The 19,229-nt window shown below is 45.7% G+C and overlaps 2 protein-coding genes across 7 annotated transcripts in view; both read left to right on the plus strand.

Annotated features, from left to right (window-relative positions):
- The window catches only part of LOC117093599 (zinc finger protein 610), a 183,231-nt gene that overhangs the window by 138,342 nt on the left and 25,660 nt on the right, over positions 1-19,229 (plus strand). For 3 of the 6 annotated variants that reach the window (XM_033228910.1, XM_033228911.1, XM_033228912.1), the window contains one exon: positions 9,880-10,006. In XM_033228910.1, coding sequence (XP_033084801.1) covers positions 9,880-10,006 — 127 coding nt within the window. Of the gene's footprint in view, positions 1-9,879; positions 10,007-17,766; positions 18,211-19,229 lie in introns of those variants that run through there. The other 3 variants (XM_033228905.1, XM_033228908.1, XR_004441176.1) reach the window with 2 other exon arrangements.
- LOC117093634 (zinc finger protein 600-like) lies at positions 294-2,996 on the plus strand. Its single transcript, XM_033229066.1, is given in 3 exon segments — positions 294-1,974; positions 2,043-2,242; positions 2,495-2,996. Coding segments are annotated over 3 exon segments (1,932 nt in total). The 5' UTR covers positions 294-308; the 3' UTR covers positions 2,561-2,996.

The following is a 19,229-nucleotide window of genomic DNA, read 5'->3' on the forward strand; positions in this document are numbered from 1 at the left end:
GTCTTGATCTCCTGACCTCATGATCCGCCTGCCCTGGCCTCCCAAAGTGCTGGGATTACAGGCGTGAGCCACCGTGCCTGGTCAGAAAATAGACTTTCATAGAATTGATTTGAAGGACATGTAATTGCCCTTTATTTATTAAAGAATCTACTCCTTTTGTGTTCTTAAACTTTGAAGATCATTTTTGGGAACTTCAAAATAAGTATTGTTTTTGTGTGTCATATTTACACACTTCAGTATGATTTACCATCTGTACTTAATTGGAAACCTATTGGTGTTTATATTTCGTAGATATCACTTCCAAATGCATGATAAAGGATGTCTTGTCAACAGGGCAGGGCAATACGGAAGTGTTCTACACAGGGACATTGCAAAGACATGAAAGTCATCACATTGGAGATTTTTGCTTCCAGGATATTGAGAAAGAAATTCATGACATTGGTTTTCTTTGTCAAGAAGATGAAAGAAATGGCCATGAAGCACCCATGACAAAAATTAAAATCTTGACTGGTAGTACAGACAGTTATGATCAAAGGCATGCTGGAAACAAGCCTGTTAATGACCAGCTTGGATCAAGCTTTTATTCGTATCTGCCTGAACTCCACTTATTTCAGATCAAAGGTATAATTGCTAATCAACTTGAGAAATCTACTAATGATGCTCCCTTGGATTCAGCATCCCAAAGAATTTCTTGTAGGCCTCAAATCCATATTTCTAATAACCATGGGAATAATTCCCTAACTTCTTCATTACTCACAGAAGAACAGGAAGTACACATGAGAGAAACATCTTTCCAATGTAATGAGAGTGACAAAGCCTTTACTTATAGCTCACTCTTAAGGAAACACGAGATAATCCATTTAGGAGACAAACCATATAAATGTGATGTATGTGGCAAGCTCTTTCATCACAAGCAGTACCTCGCAGGCCATCAGAGATGCCACACGGGTGAGAAACCTTACAAGTGTAATGAGTGTGGCAAGCCCTTCAGTCAGGTGTCATGCCTTACATGCCGTCGTAGACTTCATACTGGAGTGAAAACTTACAAGTGTAATGAGTGTGGCAAGATCTTTGGTCAAAATTCAGCCCTTGTAATTCATAAGGCAATTCATAGTGGAGAGAAACTTTACAAGTGTAATGTATGTGGGAAGGCTTTTAATCAACAATCACACCTTTCACATCATCATAGACTTCATACTGGAGAGAAACCTTGCAAATGGGAAGAATGTGAGAACGTTTTCAGCCAGAAATCAACCCTTGAGACACATAAGAGAATTCATACTGGAGAGAAACCATACAAATGTAAGGTTTGTGACACAGCTTTCACGTGTAATTCACAGCTGACTCGGCATAGAAGAATTCACACTACAGAGAAAACTTACAAGTGTAATGAGTGCGGCAAGACCTTCAGTCGCAGGTCATCCCTTCTACGCCATCATAAACTTCATAGTGGTGAGAAACCTTACAAGTGTAATGAGTGCAGCAAGACCTTCAGTTGCAAGTCATACCTTGTATACCATCTTACACTTCATACTGGAGAGAAATCTTACAAATGTATGGTTTGTGACAAGGTGTTCGTGCATAATTCAGACCTTACAGGACATACTAGAATTCACAGTGCAGAGAAACCTTACAAGTGTAATGAATGTGGGAAGGGTTTTAATCGACAAGCCCACCTTTCCTGTCATCACAGACTTCATACTGGAGAGAAGCCTTACAAATGTAAGGTTTGTGACAAGGCTTTCATATGTCGTTCCTATGCAGCAAAACATACTAGAATTCATAGTGGAAGGAAACCTTACAAGTGTAATGAGTGCAGCAAGACCTTCAGTCTGAGGTCAAACCTTGTACGCCATCGTAGAGTTCAGAGTGGTGAGAAACCTTACAAGTGTAATGAGTGCGGCAATATCTTCCGTCACTGGACATCCCTTGTATGCCATCGTAGACTTCATACTGGAGAGAGATCTTACAAATGTAGGTTTGTGACAAGGCTTCTGTGTGTAATCCATACCTGACAAGACATACTAGAATTCACACTGCAGAGAAACCTTACAAGTGTAATGAATGTGGGAAGACTTTTAATGAACAATCACACCTTTCATGTCATCATAGAATTCATACTGGAGAGAAACCTCACAAATGTGAAGCACGTGACAAAGTTTTCAGTCACAAATCACACCTTAAAAGACATAGGAGAATTCACACTGGAGAGAAACCTTACAAGTGTTATGAGTGTGGCAAAGCCTTTAGTGATAGGTCAACACTTATTCACCATCAGGCAATTCATGGTGTAGGGAAACTTGACTAATGTGACGATTGTCACAAAGTCTTCAGGAACTCTACAATGATTGGAAATCACTGGAGAATACATAACGAAGAGAGATCTTGCAACTGTAATAAATGTGGCAAAGTTTTCAGACATCGTTTGTACATTGCAGTTCATTGCCAAACTCATACTGCAGAGAAACATTACAAATGTCATGACTGTGGCAAGGTCTTCAGTCAAGTTTCATCTTATGCAAAACATAGGAGAATTCATACAGGAGAGAAAGCTCACTAGTGTGATGATTGTGGCAAAGCCTTTACTTCACATTCATTAGACATCAGAGAATCCATACTGGACAGAAATCTTACAAACGTCATAAGTGTGGCAAGGTCTTTAGTCCGAGGTCACTCTTTGCAGAACATCAGAAAATTCATTTTTGAGATAACTGTTCCCAATGCAATGACTGTAGCAAACCATCAAGCATTAATTGACATTAGAGTCAATTCAGCATTGACTTGAGTTTGTGTTGACTTAACATTGAGTTCAAGCCTTAATTGACATTAAAGTGTTTATGTTAAGAGGATTGGGCCAGGTGTGGTGGCTCAGGCCTGTAATCCCAGCACGTTGGGAGGCCAAAGCATGTAGATTACTTGAGGTCAGGAGTTTGAAACCAGCATGGCCAACAGATGTGAGCCACTTTTCCCAGCCTGCTTTTTTGTTTCTTTTTTTTTTTTTTTTGAGGCAGAGTCTCGCTCTGTCACCCAGACTGGAGTGCAGTGGCGCAATCTCGGCTCACTGCAAGCTCCGCCTCCCGGGTTCACGCCATTCTCCTGCCTCAGCCTCCCGAGTAGCTGGGACTACAGGCGCCCGCCACCTCGCCCGGCTAGTTTTTTGTATTTTTAGTAGAGACGGGGTTTCACCATGTTAGCCAGGATGGTCTCGATCTCCTGACCTCGTGATCCACCCGTCTCGGCCTCCCAAAGTGCTGGGATTACAGGCTTGAGCCACCGCGCCCGGCCGTTTCTTGTTTTCTTTTTCTTTCTTTCTTTCTTTCTTTTTTTCTTTCTTTCTTTCTTTCTTCTTTTTTTTTTTGAGATGGAGTGTCGCTCTTGTTGCCCAGGCTGGAGTGCAATGGTGCGATCTTGGCTCACTGCAACCTCCACCTCCCGGGTTCAAGCCATTCTCCTGCCTAAGCCTCCCTAGTTGCTGAGATTACAGGCATGTGCCACCACACTCGGCTAATCTTTTATATTTTTAGTAGAGACAGGGTTTCTCCATATTGGTCAGGCTGGTCTCGAACTCCCGACCTCAGGTGATCCACCCACCTTGGCCTCCCAAAGTGATGAGATTACAGGCATGAGCCATTGCGCCCTGCCTTCTTTCTTATTTTCTTTCTTCTTCTTCCTCCTCCTCTTCTTCTTCTCCTTCTTCTTCCTCCTCCTCCTCCTCCTCTTCCTCTTCTTCTTCTTCTTCTTCTTCTCTTCTTCTTCTTCTTCTTCTTCTTTTTGAGATAGTAGTTTTTTAAAAAGGTAGTACTTTTTTGAGACTACTTTTTAAAAGGGATATCAGGCTGGCTGCAGAAGCTCACGCCTATAATCCCAGCACTTTGGGAGGTCGAGGTGGGCAGATAACGAGGTCAGGATATTGAGACCGTCCTGGCTAAAACAGTGAAACCCAGTCTCTACTAAAAATACAAAAAATTAGCCAGGCATGGTGGTGGGCACCTGTAGTCCCAGCTACTCAGGAGACTGAGGCAGGAGAATGGTGTGAACCTGGGAGGCGGAGCCTACAGTGAGCTGAGATCGCGCCACTGCACTCCAGCCTGGGTGACAGAGCGAGAGTCTGAATAAAAAAAGAAGAAAAAAAAGAAAAGGATATCATAGCCGGACGTGGTGTCTTATCTCTGCAATCACAGCACTTTGGTAGACTGAAGTGAGTGAATCACCTAAAGTCAGAAATTCAAGAGCACCCTGGCTAACATGGTGAAACCCCGTCTATAGTAAAAATACAAAAGTTAGAGGTGGTGGTATGTACCTTTAGTTCCAGCTATTGGGGAGGCTGAGACATGACAGTCGCTTAAATCTGGGAGGCAGAGGTTGCCATGAGACAAAATCATTCCACGATAGTACAGCCAGAGTGGCAGAGTGAATCTTCATCTCAAAAAGACAAACAAAAAAATGAAAAAAAAAGAGACATAAAAAATGTTTTCGTTCTCGTTGTATAAAAGACTTCCTTTTTTTCCTTCTGGGTTCTCTTCATTTCTCTATTTCTTGATTTTTTGTTTTTTTGCAGTTTGAGATAAATCTTAGTTTTCAAAATTTTATTTCTTAATCCATAATGACTTCTGAAAGATGCCTTTGCAGCATCCTGTAATCAGCTCATATCATTCATTTCTGTACTTGTCTATTTTCCAGTTATTTTCTGGTTGACCCCAGAATTCGTTAGTTTTTTTTTTTTTTTTTTTTACAACAGTTTCAAAATAGTTGCTGTTTGAAATTAGCATCCAGTTCAGATCGAGGTCTGCATGCTTTCTAGTCTTTGTTATTTATTGGAAGCCTTTGGTACCTAATACTTAAGTTTGATTGTTTCAGTGTGTACTTGGTAAAGATGTCAGGGACTTTATTTATTTATTTAGACAGAATCGTGCTCTGTTCGCAGACTGGGGTGCAGTGGCGTGATTTCAGCTCACTGCAACCTTTGCCTCCTGGGTTCAAGCGATTCCACTGCCTCAGCTTCCTGACTAGCTGGGACTATAGGCATGCACCACCACGCCCAGCTAATATTTTGTATTTTAGTAAAGATGGGGTTTCACCATGTTGTCCAGGATGGTCTCAATCTCCTGACCCCGTGATCCACCCGCCTCAGCCTCCCAAAGTGCTGGGATTAAAGGCATGAGCCACTGCGCCCGGCCAGATATCAGTGACCTTTTAATTAACATCAAAATGTAGTTTAACCAGTTAGTCTGTTTTTCAGTTTTCTTTCTTTCGGTCATTTGTTAAAATCTTGAGCTGGGAGCTATTTATTGCATGTTTCGCTCAAGGCCCTGTGGGCCATTGTGGAAAACTGTTGAAATATGGGCTGGAGTGGCATAGAACACTGCTCCACAAGCATCCATGTATTCAATTCTTTTATTTTTTTTTGAAATGGAGTCTCACTCTGTCACCTTGGATGAAGTGCAGTGGTGCGATCTCAGCTCACTGCAGCCTCTGCCTCTTTGGATCAAGACATTCTCTTCACTCAGTCTCCTGAGTAGCTGGAATTACAGGCACCCAGTAGCATGCCTGGCTAATTTTTGTATTTTTAGTAGAGATGGGGTTTCACCATGTTTGTCAAGCTGTTCTCCAATTCCTCCACCATGTTGGCCAGGTTGATCTCTAACTCTTGACTTCAGGTGATCTGCCCACCTTGACCTCCCAAAGTGCTGGGATTACAGGCGTGAGTCACCGTGCGTGACCACTCATGTATTCTTGATTGAAATAATCTGCTTATGTCTTAGTTCTACCGCTGACCTTCTTTCACTGTTTTCAAGGTAAATAACTGTGTGTTCACACTTCTGCATTTTATAAATGTTACTGTGATTTTCTTGTAAGGAAGAACCAACTGTCAGGAATCAATGTCATCAGAACCTTCCAAAAGAAGTTTCTTTAGCCCAGGCACGTGTAAGATGCTGCTCTAATTTTCAAGGATGGGGGTGGTAAGACCAACCTTTCCCGTTACCCTTTCCAGCCCCCCAATGTAAGAATTCAGGCACAACTTCTCACTCATCTCAGACCTTCTCAGGGTAACTTGCTGAAAATGTCTTCCAATCTGAGCCCCAGTGAGCCTCCCTGCAACTTGGCGATGAGGGCCTTGACCGGAAAAGCTCAACCTGAGTGACCCTGGCCCCTGAAATGATTGGCAAAATGGATTGCGTGTCTGGATATGGCTTTTCTTTTCTTTTCTTCTTTTTTCTTTTTTGAGGAGAGGAGTACCCAGTTGTAATTAGAATTTTCAATGGGTTGCAGTACCCTAAAAATAAGAAAAGCAGAAGAATGGAAGAAACAGAGGTGTAGACTCAGACACAGAGACTATCCTCGGGGCCTTTCTCTGTATGAGGATATCACAGCAAAATCTAAGGCAGATCATGTCAGTCCCTGGCAGGGAACCCTCCACCGGCTTCCCGAGTTCTCCAGGACAAAAGCCCAACTCCTCACTGTGGCTCCACAGCCCTGTGTCCAGGGCCCCTGCCAGTGTCCAGCCTCCTCCTGGGAGCTTGCCCGCATCTCCTGACTCCCTCTGCCCTGGTCACATTTGCTTTTCTCTTTTCCCAAACATCAAAACCCTTCCTGTCTCAGGTCATTTTCCCTGCTCTTACCCTATGTAACCTGTCCCTTTCCCTCCACTCAGATGACTCCCATGCCCTCCCACCCCCATGTGAAGTTCCCTCTGCCCATCAGTCTGTATCATATTACTTAGGTTTTATTATCTCTGCATCAATCACATCAGAAATGCGCCTTTTTTTTTTTTTTTTTGAGACAGAGTCATTCTATTGTCTAGGCTGTGATTGCAATCTGATCTTGTGATCTTGGCTCACTGCCACCTCTGTCTCCTGGGTTCAAGCAATTCTTGTGCCTCCGCCTCCCAAGTAGCTGAGATTACAGGTGTGTGCCACCACACCAGGCTAATTTTTGTATTTTTACTTTTATTTTATTTTATTGTATTGTATTTTTGAGTCTTAGTCTGTCGCCAAGACTGGAGTATAGTGATGTGATCTCGGCTCACTCCAACTTTCACCTCCCAGGTTCAAGTGATTCTCCTACCTCAGTCTCCCGAGTAGCAGGGATTACAGACCATTACCACCTCCGGCTACTTTTTGTGTATTTAGTAGAGACAGGGTTTCACCATGTTGGCCAGACTGGTCTTGATCTGCTTACCACAAGTAATCAGCACACCTCGGCCTTCCAGAGTGCTAGTATTACAGGCATGACCCACCACACCTGGCCCATTTTTTCTATTTTTAGTAGAGACAGGGTTTCACCATGTTGGCCAGGCTGGTCTCAAACTCCTGAGCTCAAGTGATCCTCCCACTTCAGCCTGCTAAGTAGCTGAGACCACAGATGTGCAGATGTGCACCACAATACCTGACTAAATTTTTGTATTTTTGGTAGAGATGGGGTTTCACCATGTTGCCTGGGCTGGTCTCAAACTCCTGAACTCAAGTGATCTACCCACCTTGCCCTCCTAGAGTGCCGGGATGACAGGCATGAGCCACCGCACCCAGCATCTGCATGGGATTTGGTCAGGGATGGGTCTGTGCCTTGAAGGGGAGCTCATTCCAGCCCAGCTCCCCATTGCTGCAGCGTGTGTGGAGGCTTCTCCAGGAGGGGAGCCAGAGTTTTCCTGTAGGAGTTTATCATCCTTGGTTTGGAGGGCAGCAGAAGGGACTGTATTTCCTCAGGGTGAGGTCTCCTTTGTGTTAGGCCTCTGAGCCCAAGCTAAGCCATCATATTCCCTGTGACCTGCACATATACATCCAGATGGCCTGAAGCAACTGAAGATCCACAAAAGAAGTGAAAATAGCCTTAACTGATGACATTTCACTGTTGTGATTTGTTTCTACCCCACTGTCACTGATCAATGTGCTTTGTAATCTCCCCTACCCTTAAGAAGGTTCTTTGTAATTCTCCCCACCATTGAGAATGTACTTTGTGAGATCCACCCCCTGCCCTTGAAACATTGCTCCTAACTCTACCACCTATTGCAAAGCCTGTAAGAATTAATGATAATCCCACCACCCTTTGCTGACTCTCTTTTCGGACTTACCTGCCTGCACCCAGGTGAAATAAACAGACTCGTTGCTCACACAAAGCCTGTTTGGTGGTCTTTTCACAGGGACGTGCATGTCACTTTGTATGTGTGGTTGTGTTACAGGGAGTGGATGTGTTGATTACGAGCAATAAACAACACATTTTTAACATTCAGGATTGATTTCCAAAGGCTCTTGGTATGTGAGGAAGAAATCCGGAAGAGGAAGAGGAAAGCAAAGGAGACAGAAATGGCTCTTCCTCAAGTGAGATGATATTCTGGGTGGATTGTTCTGTCTCTTTCTTCTCAGCAACGCTGGGCCTTGGTGTTGGGAATCTTCTCTGAGTCTCAAGTGTCCTGCCTGACAGGTTTGCTCACACTCACCCGTGCCTTCCCTCAGTCCCTCTCATTTTGCTTAGATTCCATCTCTTTTGATCGAGTGACATGAACTTGGGAAGAGGTGGCACAGGGCATGGGCCTGGGAAGGGCTCACACCAGACATGGATGGAGACGGGGTGAGGGTCCCGTGGTGTAGGTGCTGTTGGGCAGCAGGGATTGTTCAGGGGCCACATCTGGATGCACTGTCAGCTCTCTGTGAACCAGGATTAGAGCAACTGACAATGGAAGTCACGTATCAATGTGCACTAAGTACGTGTAAATTCTAGAAAAGGAAACCAAAAAGGGAAAATCTTTTCTTCCTTATTTTGTACTACATTTTTAGGTAATTGAGTGAGTTACTGTGTTTCTGACTCCAAAAATCTTACTAATTATAATGGAAAGTTCATACACAGACATGAATGATACAAGGTGTTTTTCTCCATCATTAAGAATAGGAAATCTACCTAAATAATAGCAGGAGATTCATTAAACCATTATTAGCACATTAAGCTCATGGAGAATGTGGTGTTACTGTGGAGAGGCTTGTGAAACATGTTTTCGGTAAAAATGGTTACTTTTTTTTTTTTTTTCCGAGATGGAGTCTCGCTCTGTCACCCAGTCTGGAGTGCAGTGGCATGATCTCGGCTCACTGCAAGCTCAGCTTCCCGGGTTCATGCCATTCTCCTGCCTCGCCTCCCAAGTAGCTGGGTCTACAGGCGCCCGCCACCATGCCCGGCTAATTTTTATGTTTTCATGTATTTTATTGTATTTTAAGATGGAGTCTTGCTTTGTTGCCCAGGCTGGTGTGCAGTGGCGTGATCGTAGCTCACTGCAACCTCAACCCTCAGGATCAAGCCATCCTCCCACCTTAACCTGCCAAATAGCTGGGACCACAGGTGCCTGGCACCCCAACTGGCTTTTTTTTTTTTTTTGAGATGGAATTTCCGTTTTCCAGGTTGAAGTGCAGAGGCGCGATCTCGGATCACTGCAACCTCTGCCTCCAGTGATCAAGTGATTCTCCTGCCTCAGCCTCCCACATAGCTGGGATTGCAGCCATGTGCCACCATGTCTGGCCGATCTTTCACTGTGGACGTTGTCATCTTTGAAGACCTCACTCATGCTCTGGCTGATCTAGATAGTGAATGTCACTTGGTGTATCAATAAAAGTTCCTAACATTTCTATAACGGGAACCCTGCATTGATTTTTTATTGATGTATTGCTTGTATTTTTTTCACAAACATAAGAAGTTCATACTGAGAGGGTGTCATGACCTCTTCAAAAAGTGTAATAAAACACAACTGGGAAGACATCATGTGGTGAGAAATCCCTTACACGGATTTGTCAGAACATTCCTACAATTAAATCCCTGCTTTCCCCTCTCTCCTCTTCTCATTTTCTGTAAAGATAAGAACTTCTCCAACCATTTGGTCAAAATGTGTTTTCATTTCAGGGTCTATTGACATTCAGGGATGTGGCCATAGAATTTTCTCAGGAGGAGTGGAAATGCCTGGACCCTGCTCAGAGGACTCTATACAGAGACGTGATGCTGGAGAATTGTAGGAACCTGGTCTCCCTGGGTGAGGATAACTTCCCTCCTGGGGATGTGCCCTTGTGTATCTTTGCATTTTCTCTTGTTGTCTCTTGGGATTCCCATTGTTCCTTGACTAAAATAGAAGCCATATTGATTTTGGAATGAAAAGCTTCGTGATGTAGCATCTGGACTTTCACTGTCCCCTTTGTTTAGATGTTCTGTGTTCTTCATGATAGCTCAGTGGGGGTTCCAGAAGTAAAGTAGGCATAAAAGCTTACAGCAGGCTGGGCATGGTTAAAAAAAGAAAAAAATTATAACCTGTAAAACTACTCCTTCTCCAGTAGAACTTTTTGTTATTTATGTCAGAATTATTTCTGTGTATGTTGTATTTCTGTTAACATATATGTACAGTATTTTTCAAACATTATTATTCTAAATAATATGGAAAAAGTTTAGTTATGAAGAAAAGGTACACGTATGCCAGTTTTTGCATCTGTCCTTTTATTAATTAATTTATGTATTTATGAGATGGAGTTTTCCTCTTGTCACCCTGGCTGAAGTGCAGTCATGCGATCTCGGCCCACTGCAACCTCCACCTCCTGGGTTAAAGTGATCCTCCTGCCTCAGCCTCCCAAGTAGCTGGTACTACAGGTTTGTGCCAACAGGATGGTCTAGTTTCTTATATTATTTATGTATTTATTTTTGTAGAGCTGGGGTTTCACCTTGTTATTCAAGATGGTCTCGATCTCCTGACCTTGTGATCCCCCCGCCTTAGCCTTCCAAAGTGCTGGGATTACAGGCACGAGCCACGCTCCTTGCCTGTCTCAAGATTTTAAAAACATGTTAATACTATTTGGTGGCTTCAAATATTGCAAATTTTACAGTACAGACTCTAAATTTCCTTTGTTTAATAAGATTTGTCAGCCTTCGATGATGTTGATGATGAGATACTTTTTTTCCTGTCTCTGTCATTTCATTGTCCTGTCAGAAATAGCTTAGACTGGCCAGCTGCGGTGGCTCACACCTCTCATCCCGCACTTTGGGGGCCGAGGTGGGTAGATCACTTTAGGTTAGTAGTTTGAGACCAGTCTGGCCAACATGGTGAAACACTGAATCTACTAAACGCTAAAAATAAGCCTGGTGCAGTAGCTCTCACCTGCAATCCTGCCACTTTGGGAGGCCAAGACAGGCAGATCACTCGAGCTCAAGAGTTCAAGACCAGCCTGGCTAACATGGTGAAACCTTGTCTCTACTAAAAATACAAAGATTAACTGAGCATGGTGGCTCGCACCTCTAATCTCAGCTACTTGGGAGACTGAGGGAGGAGAATCACTTGAACCCAGGAGTTGGAGGTTGCAGTGATTAAACTGGGAGGCTTAAGACACAGAAAATTATTTCTCATGAATTTGGAAAGTGGGAAATCCAAGAGCGAGGTGACAGCCAAGTTGGTTCCTGTTGAGAGCCTTCTTCATGGTTTAGCCCAGCCATCTTCCTGCTGTGTCCTGACATGGTGGAAAGAGGAACAGGCAATGAGTTCTTTACTGTGTCTTTTAATAAATGCACTAGTCCTATTCATGAGTAGTCAACACCCATGACTAAATTCTCTCAAAGGCCCCATCTACGGGAACATCCTATTAGAGAATACCAAAGCTTATTTGAGAAGTAGTTATTTGTTTTATTTTATTTTCTTTTTTTGATACAGAGTCTCGCCCTGTTGCCCAGGATGGAGTGCAATGGCGCGATCTCGGCTCACTGCAACCTCCACCTCCTGGGTTCAAACAATTCCTGCCTCACACTCCCCAAGTAGCTGGGATTACACCATGCCCAGCTAATTTTTTTTGTATTTTTAGTAGAGATGGGGTTTCACCATGTTGGTCAGGGTGCTCTCAAACTCCTGACTTCATGATCTGCCTGACTCAGCCTCCCAAAGTGCTGGGATTACAGGCATGTGCACCACATGTGGACATTAGTCAATGTTTATTCCTTATAATGCTGTGTATTTTCTTGAGCTTGTATATCAGAAGGTGGTAAACTTTTTTTTTTTTTTTTTTGAGACGGAGTCTTGCTCTGTCGCCCAGGCTGGAGTGCAGTGGCTGGATCTCAGCTCACTGCAACCTCCGCCTCCTGGGTTCACGCCATTCTCCTGCCTCAGCCTCCCGAGTAGCTGGGACCACAGGCGCCCGCCACCTCGCCCGGCTAATTTTTTTTGTATTTTTAGTAGAGATGGGGTTTCACCGTGTTAGCCAGGATGGTCTCGATCTGACCTCGTGATCCGCCCGTCTGGGCCTCCCAAAGTGCTGGGATTACAGGCTTGAGCCACCGCGCCCGGCCAGAAGGTAGTAAACTTATCATGTGTTTCAGTTCGTATATTGTGTGTTGGTGGTAAGAACAAGTTGTGGCTTTTTTCTGAAGAGGAAATTGTTTTGAATTCTTTAGGCTGTGTAAATGTACTTATTATTTGCCTGCTTCTTTTACCATGGGTTACAATGTTTTCTTAATTGATTTTTATGACTTTACATATGGCTTTTCAGTATGTGGCATGCAATATAACTGACACACTCCACTTGTTAATGTTACAAAGTGCCACCAGGTGCAGTAGCTCATGCCTGTAATCCCAGGACTTTGGGAGGCCAAGACTTGTGGATCTCTTTAGGTCAGGAGTTTCAAACCAGCCTGGCCAACGTGGTGAAACTGCATCTCTACTAAAAATACAGAAATTCGTTAGACATGGTAGCACATGCCTGTAATCCCAGGTACTCAAGAGGCTGAGGAAAGAGAATCGCTTGGGCCCAAGAGGCGGAGGTTGCAGTGAGCCGAGATCGTACAATTGCACTCCAGCCTGGGTGACAGAGTGAGACTCTGTCTCAAAAAATAAAAATACAAAAAATTAAAAAAGTCACAAAGTGCCTGTTCCACATGGGTGTAGATAATTTTATTAGAGTTATTCAGAAGATTATTATATTGAAGTTTTCTTTTCTTTTTTTTTTTTCTTTTTTTTGAGATTGAGTTTCACTGTGTTACCCAGGCTGGAGTGAAGTGGTGTGATCTCAGCTCACCACAACCTCCATCTCCCAGGTTCAAGCAATTCTTTTTGCCTCAGCCTCTCAAGTAGCTGGAATTACATGTACCTGCCACCACACCTGACTGGTTTTTGTATTTTTAGTAGAGACAGGTTTTGCAATGTTGGCCATGCTGGTCTTGAACTCCTGACCTCAGGTGATCCGCCTGTCTCAGCATCCGAAAGTACTGGGATTGCAGGTGTGAGCCAACATGCCCAGCCTATTTTTTTGTTTTGTTTTTTGAGGCAAAGTCACACTTTGTCACCGAGGCTGGAGTGCACTGGTGCGACGGTGGCTCACTGCAATCTTTGCCTCTTGGCTTAAAGTGATTTTGTGCCTCAGTCTCCTGAGTAGCTGGGACTACAGGTGCAGGTCACCACACCTGGCTAATTTTTGCAATCTTTTCTTATCTTCCCTGTGCTATGATTATTTGACAATACAGAATTTCCGTTGATTTTGGTTACCTTTCCATGAGCTTGTTGTGGATTATTTATTAATATAGTATATTATGTGGTTGTGGGAGAAAAATGTTTGAAGACCTTGTCCCTATGGATCTGTTCCCCCAGGACCTCTCTGACCTCATCACCTACCTGTGTCCTCCTTTTTTCCACTGCTCCACCTACACGAGCTGCTTTCCTCTTTGTGGGGCTAAGATTGCTCCTGTCTCAGGGCCTTTGCTTGAGCTGTCCGCCATTTGTCATTGCAGCTGTGAACCCAGGACTTCTCAGACACATCTCAGTTAATTTAGAAAGTTTATTTTGCCAAGGCTGAGGACACACCCATGGCACAGCTTCAGGAATTCCTGACGACATGTGCCCAAGGTGGTCAGGGCATAGCTGAATTTTGTACATTTTAGGGAGATATCAATCAATATATATAAGAAGTACATTGGTTTGGTCTGGGAAGTTGGGACAACTTTTTTTTTTTTTTTTTTTGAGACGGAGTCTTGCTCTGACGCCCAGGCTGGAGTGCAGTGGCCAGATCTCAGCTCACTGCAAGCTCCGCCTCCCGGGTTTATGCCATTCTCCTGCCTCAGCCTCCCGAGTAGCTGGGACTACAGGCGCCCGCCACCTCGCCCGGCTAGTTTTTGTATTTTTTAGTAGAGATGGGGTTTCACCATGTTAGCCAGGATGAGTCTCGATCTCCTGACCTCGTGATCCGCCCGTGTCGGCCTCCCAAAGTGCTGGGATTACAGGCTTGAGCCACTGCGCCCAGCCAAGTTGGGACAACTTTAAACAAAGCCAGGGAGACTTGAAGCAGGGAGGGATCTTCCAGGTCACAGAGAAGTGAGGCACAAATGGTTGCAATCTATGAGGTTCTTTTTTCTTTTCTTTTTTTTTCTTTGAGATGAAGTCTCACTCTGTGACCCAGGCTGGAGTGCAGTGGAAAGATCTCAGCTCACTCCAATCTCTGCCTCCTGTGTTCAAGTGATTCCCCTGCCTCAGCTTCCCAAGTAGCTGGGACTACAGGTGCACACTACCACGCTCAGATAATTTTTGTATTTTTAGTAGAGATGGGGTTTCACCATGTTGGCCAGACTGGTCTGGATTCCTTGACCTCAAGTGATCTGCCTGTCTTGGCTTCCCAAAGTGCTGGGATTACAGTCTTGAGCCACTGTGCCAGGCCCTTCTTTTGAGTTTCTGATTAGTGTTGCCAAAGGAGGCACTCAGATATGCATCTATATCAGGGAGCAGAGCAGTGACTTTGAATAGAAGGTGAGTCTGGTTTCCTAAGCAGTCCCTAGCTTGACTTTTCCCTTTTGCTTAGTGATTTTGGGACCCCAAATTTATTTTCCTTTCACACAGTCCAACCCTCACATCACGTCTGGTCGGTCTTGCCTGTTCTGTGTGATTACTTTTGTGCCTTTCTCCTCCACTGTCTGGATCCTGGTGAGAACAAGGCCCCAAGGGGAGGACAGAGTCAAAACTTGGAGCTGTGCTGGGCTCACCCCCTCTGATTGGAGCTCAACCCTGGCTTCACATTAGAGTCCAGAGGCATTTTACAAATAGACCTTTTGTGCTGCTTCAGCAGGGATTCTTATTCTGAAGGGATGGAGCCCACCCTCAGTAATAGCTGCAGTGGCCCAGGTGCTTGTCATCTGTGTGCAGCATTGAGCATTGAAGCTCTGTGTCCTCCATTTCTGAGGGCTGAGCTCAGCCTGTGATCCACAGAGACGTGAGGGGCTGTCCTCTGGATGGGGTTTGGTCAGGGATGAGTCTGTACCCTGAAGGGGAGATCAGTGCAGCCCAGCTCACCCCTGCTGCCTCGTGTGTGGGGGCTTTTCTAGGAGGGGAGTGAGATCTGAAGACCAGGGTCAAATATACACTTGTAGGCCTTCCTGTGGGACTTTCTTATCTCTGCATGATCTCTGGTGCAGTGGGCAGCAGAGGACCATCTTTCTACAGGGTGAGCTCTTCCCTGTCTGTGTTTTTTTTTGCCCCAGGAAGGGAGTGAGTCAGTTCTAACATGAAGTCTCATTTTTCTTTTCTTTTTTTTTTTTTTGTGGGGAAAAGAAAGAGAGATCAGATTGTTACTGTGTCTTTGTAGAAAAGGAAGACATAAGCCGGGCGCGGTGGCTCAAGCCTGTAATCCCAGCACTTTGGGAGGCCGAGACGGGTGGATCACGAGGTCAGGAGATCGAGACCATCCTGGCTAACAGTGAAACCCCGTCTCTACTAAAAAAAATACAAAAATCTAGCCGGGCGAGGTGGCGGGCGCCTGTAGTCCCAGCTACTGCGGAGGCTGAGGCAGGAGAATGGCGTAAACCCGGGAGGCAGAGCTTGCAGTGAGCTGAGATCCGGCCACTGCACTCCAGCCCGGGTGACAGAGCGAGACTCCGTCTCAAAAAAAAAAGAAAAGGAAGACATAAGTAACTCCATTTTGATCTGTACTAAGAAAAATTGTTCTGCTTTGAGATGCTGTTAATCTGTAACTTTAGCCCCAACCCTGTGTTGATAATGATAATGTGAGTGATAATGTAACCTTCCTTGAAGTGTATCAATCCGTCACCAATCAAGTTGCTGCAGCCTATGCTCTGGTCTTGAATGGAAAATGTGGTGATTCTACTAAAGCTTGTCTTTCCCTGTGTGTGAAACCATAACATCTACTTGGGAACGCTGATCCCATTTATTTGGAGTTGGTGTTTCCAACTGACTTTCTTCAAGCGTTGTGTTCACATTAACTCTATACTTAATCATATAGTTTAAATTTTATTATTTACTGCTGACATCAGCTTCTGTGGTATTGTAGGAACCTCACCAGAGAGGGCACCTGTCGCCATGTTGTAAAATTCACACTTGTCAAAAAGACATGGGTTAGGGTTTCTCCCCCTCCCTCAGGATGAAGCTCATTAGCTGACACAGATGGTCACCTCCATTACCAAGTAGAGCCAGGAGGAACTATGTGTGACCAAGGGTGTTGTCAAGCCCTCTTCCCTGAGGACTGATGAGTGTTTATATCTTGAAAACACGTAGTTAATGGGTTGCATAGAACAGTGAAGTTGCTTTCTCTCTTTTCAACCTCTTAGCTGTTTACCTCTATTTCCCATCACATTCTGGTCCACGGCTTATTTATTAATAAAATGGTTTTTATTTATTTCTCTGTTATCTTCGTGGAGGTGATTTCTCCTTTGGGAGAAGATTTTTTAGTTTTCAATTATATTTTGTCGACATTTAAAAAGCACAGTAGGGCCGGGCGCGGTGGCTGAAGCCTGTAATCCCAGCACTTTGGGAGGCGGAGATGGGCGGATCACGAGGTCAGGAGATCCAGACCATCCTGGCTAACACGGTGAAACCCTGTCTCTACTAAAAATAAAAAAATCTAGCCGGGCGTGGTGGCGGGCGCCTGTAGTCCCAGCTACTCGGGAGGCTGAGGCAAGAGAATGGCGTGAACCCGGGAGGCGGAGCTTGCAGTGAGCCGAGATCTGCACTCCAGCCTGGGCGACAGAGCGAAACTCTGTCTCAAAAAAAAAAAAAAAAAAAAAAAAAAAAGCACAGTAAAGAATATTTCTTGGGCCAGGCATGTTGGCTCATGCCTATAATCCCAGCACTTTGGGAGGCCGAGGCAGGCAAATAACTTGAAGTGAGGAGTTCGATACCGGCTTGGTCAACATGGTCAAACCCCGTCTGTATGAAAAATACAAAAATTAGCCGGGCATGGTGGCACGCGACTGTAATGCCAGTTGCTCCTGAGGCTGAGGCTGGAGAATCGCTTGAACCCAGGAGGCAGAGGCTGCATTGAGTCGAGATCTCGCCACTGCACCCCAGCCTGGGAGACAAAGAAATTCTCTGTCTCCAAAAAAAAAAAAAAAAAAAAAAGAGAGAGAAAGAAAAAAGTAAATAATCATTTAAAAAATGAAGTAATAGATCTCTTCCATAAATGTACTGGGACAACTAACTGCATATCCACATGGAGAAGAATAATGTTAGATCCCTATGTCACACCATCAAAAATTTTATTTAAAAAGTTTTTTTTTTTTTTTTAAGGGAAAGAGAGAGAGATTAGGAAGGGAGACCTGTGGCAGTGGGTGTTACTTTGTCGCCCAGGCTGGCTTGAACCCCAGGCTCAGCCATTCTCTCCTTTGTTTCCTGAGTCCCTGGGACCTCAGGCTCCCACCCTCGCGCCTCTGCTGTCTTTAAGCAGCAGGTGGTGACCTCACTCCTCCCTGGCTTGAGCACTCCGTCCCGCACCCCAGCCTGTGGTTTTAAGGAAGTCTCTGAAGCTGAGCACAAGGCGGACTCCTCCTCCCAAGTGAATGGACAATAGAAAGGGAGAGGATTTCTATTCTGCTCTGTGGGCCGTCAGCGTGATATCCTACGTGCCGCCCAGGCAGGGCTTTGCATTTCACATTCTAGTTTGCATCCCGGTTCCAGACAAGTCCAGGGCTTTGGAATCATTCCTCAGACTTTCTGGAGCTCTTGCCTCCAAAACCTGAAAACAGATGCTGGGAGAGCCGCTGAGAGACGCGCAGGTACCGCCCTGTCCCCGCCCCTGCCCCGCCCCGGCCCCGCCCCAGCCCCGCCCTCTGCCGGTTCTAAAGAGCAGGGTCTGTCCGCCTGGTGCCGCGCCGCTGCCTCGCCCAGGCCCCGCCGACCTCCTCCCGCTTCCCGTCCAGGCCTGGCTTCTGTCCTGCGCGCGCAGATTAACGCAAACCCGGAAGCGGATCGGGTGGAATGAAGGTCACATCGCCGTGGTGAGTTTTGCTCTGTGTTGCATTAAGTCTCCGCTTCCCAGGTCCCCGGCATTTCTGTCCCTGGGACGTGGGGTCCCCACAGACCTGGAAATTCTCGCCCGTCTTCCTTCGCCCAGAGCAAATTGAGACATCCCCGTGAGAGGCCGGGGGTTGCTTCCTTTTGGGTTTAAAGTCGCCCTGAGGCTGTTCCCGTCCCCAGTCTTTCTGCTATAGGTCAATGTATACACTTTCTATTGTGTAGTTTTTCTGCTCAGAACCTTGTTCTGACTCCTCCCGCCCCGCGCTATTTAAAGTCCTCACCCGTGAGGTGGATTCTTGCCTGGGGCGCGCCTTGCAGCCTCCCCCTCGTTGGGCCCTGCAGCGCCGCGCCGCAGCCTCCGTCCCGGGGAGGTCGAGTCCTCTGTTGGGTCCTGGGATCCTGCAGACCACATCCTTGTCCTAAGGCGCCGTCGCCCCGCAACCCACCTCCCTCCTCTTGCCACGGCCTGCTGCTCCCGAGGTCTCCCCTCCGCAGTCACCGCTTCCACTGAACCCGCATTGGGGAGGTCCCAGGGGCCTGTCCTGTGACACGGGGTCTTGCCTGCCGAGCTCCAGCCCCTGGAAAATGCGCTCCTACCGGATACAGGCATCTTACTCCAAACCCTCCTGCGATTGTGTGGGCCGAAGGGATTAGGAGGCAGACAGCAGTAGAAAACCTGAGACAGAGAAAAGAAGAATAAGAAAGGCCCATAACAGATGGAAAAATAGAGGATTGGTGAGATGGCAAAAGTGGGGAAAAAAAGAAACAAGAAAACCTAGGAAAGCAGGAGAAGAAAAGCAACTGGAGAAACGTAGAGAAAAGCTAGATGTACAGAGATGAAGGACGGCAAGGTAGGGGGAGTGGCAGCAAAGAGGGAGGCTCATCAGAGTGAGGGAGAGAGGGAGGGATTTGGAGCCAGGACAGACAGCAGAGTGGTGCTTGTGTCAAGGAGAACAGAGGGAGAAGCACAGCAGGGAGGACAACTGGGCATCTGGGGTGC

This window comes from Trachypithecus francoisi, unplaced genomic scaffold, assembly GCF_009764315.1.
Source record: "Trachypithecus francoisi isolate TF-2019V2 unplaced genomic scaffold, Tfra_2.0 Lachesis_group12, whole genome shotgun sequence".
In the NCBI taxonomy this organism is placed as follows: domain Eukaryota; kingdom Metazoa; phylum Chordata; class Mammalia; order Primates; family Cercopithecidae; genus Trachypithecus; species Trachypithecus francoisi.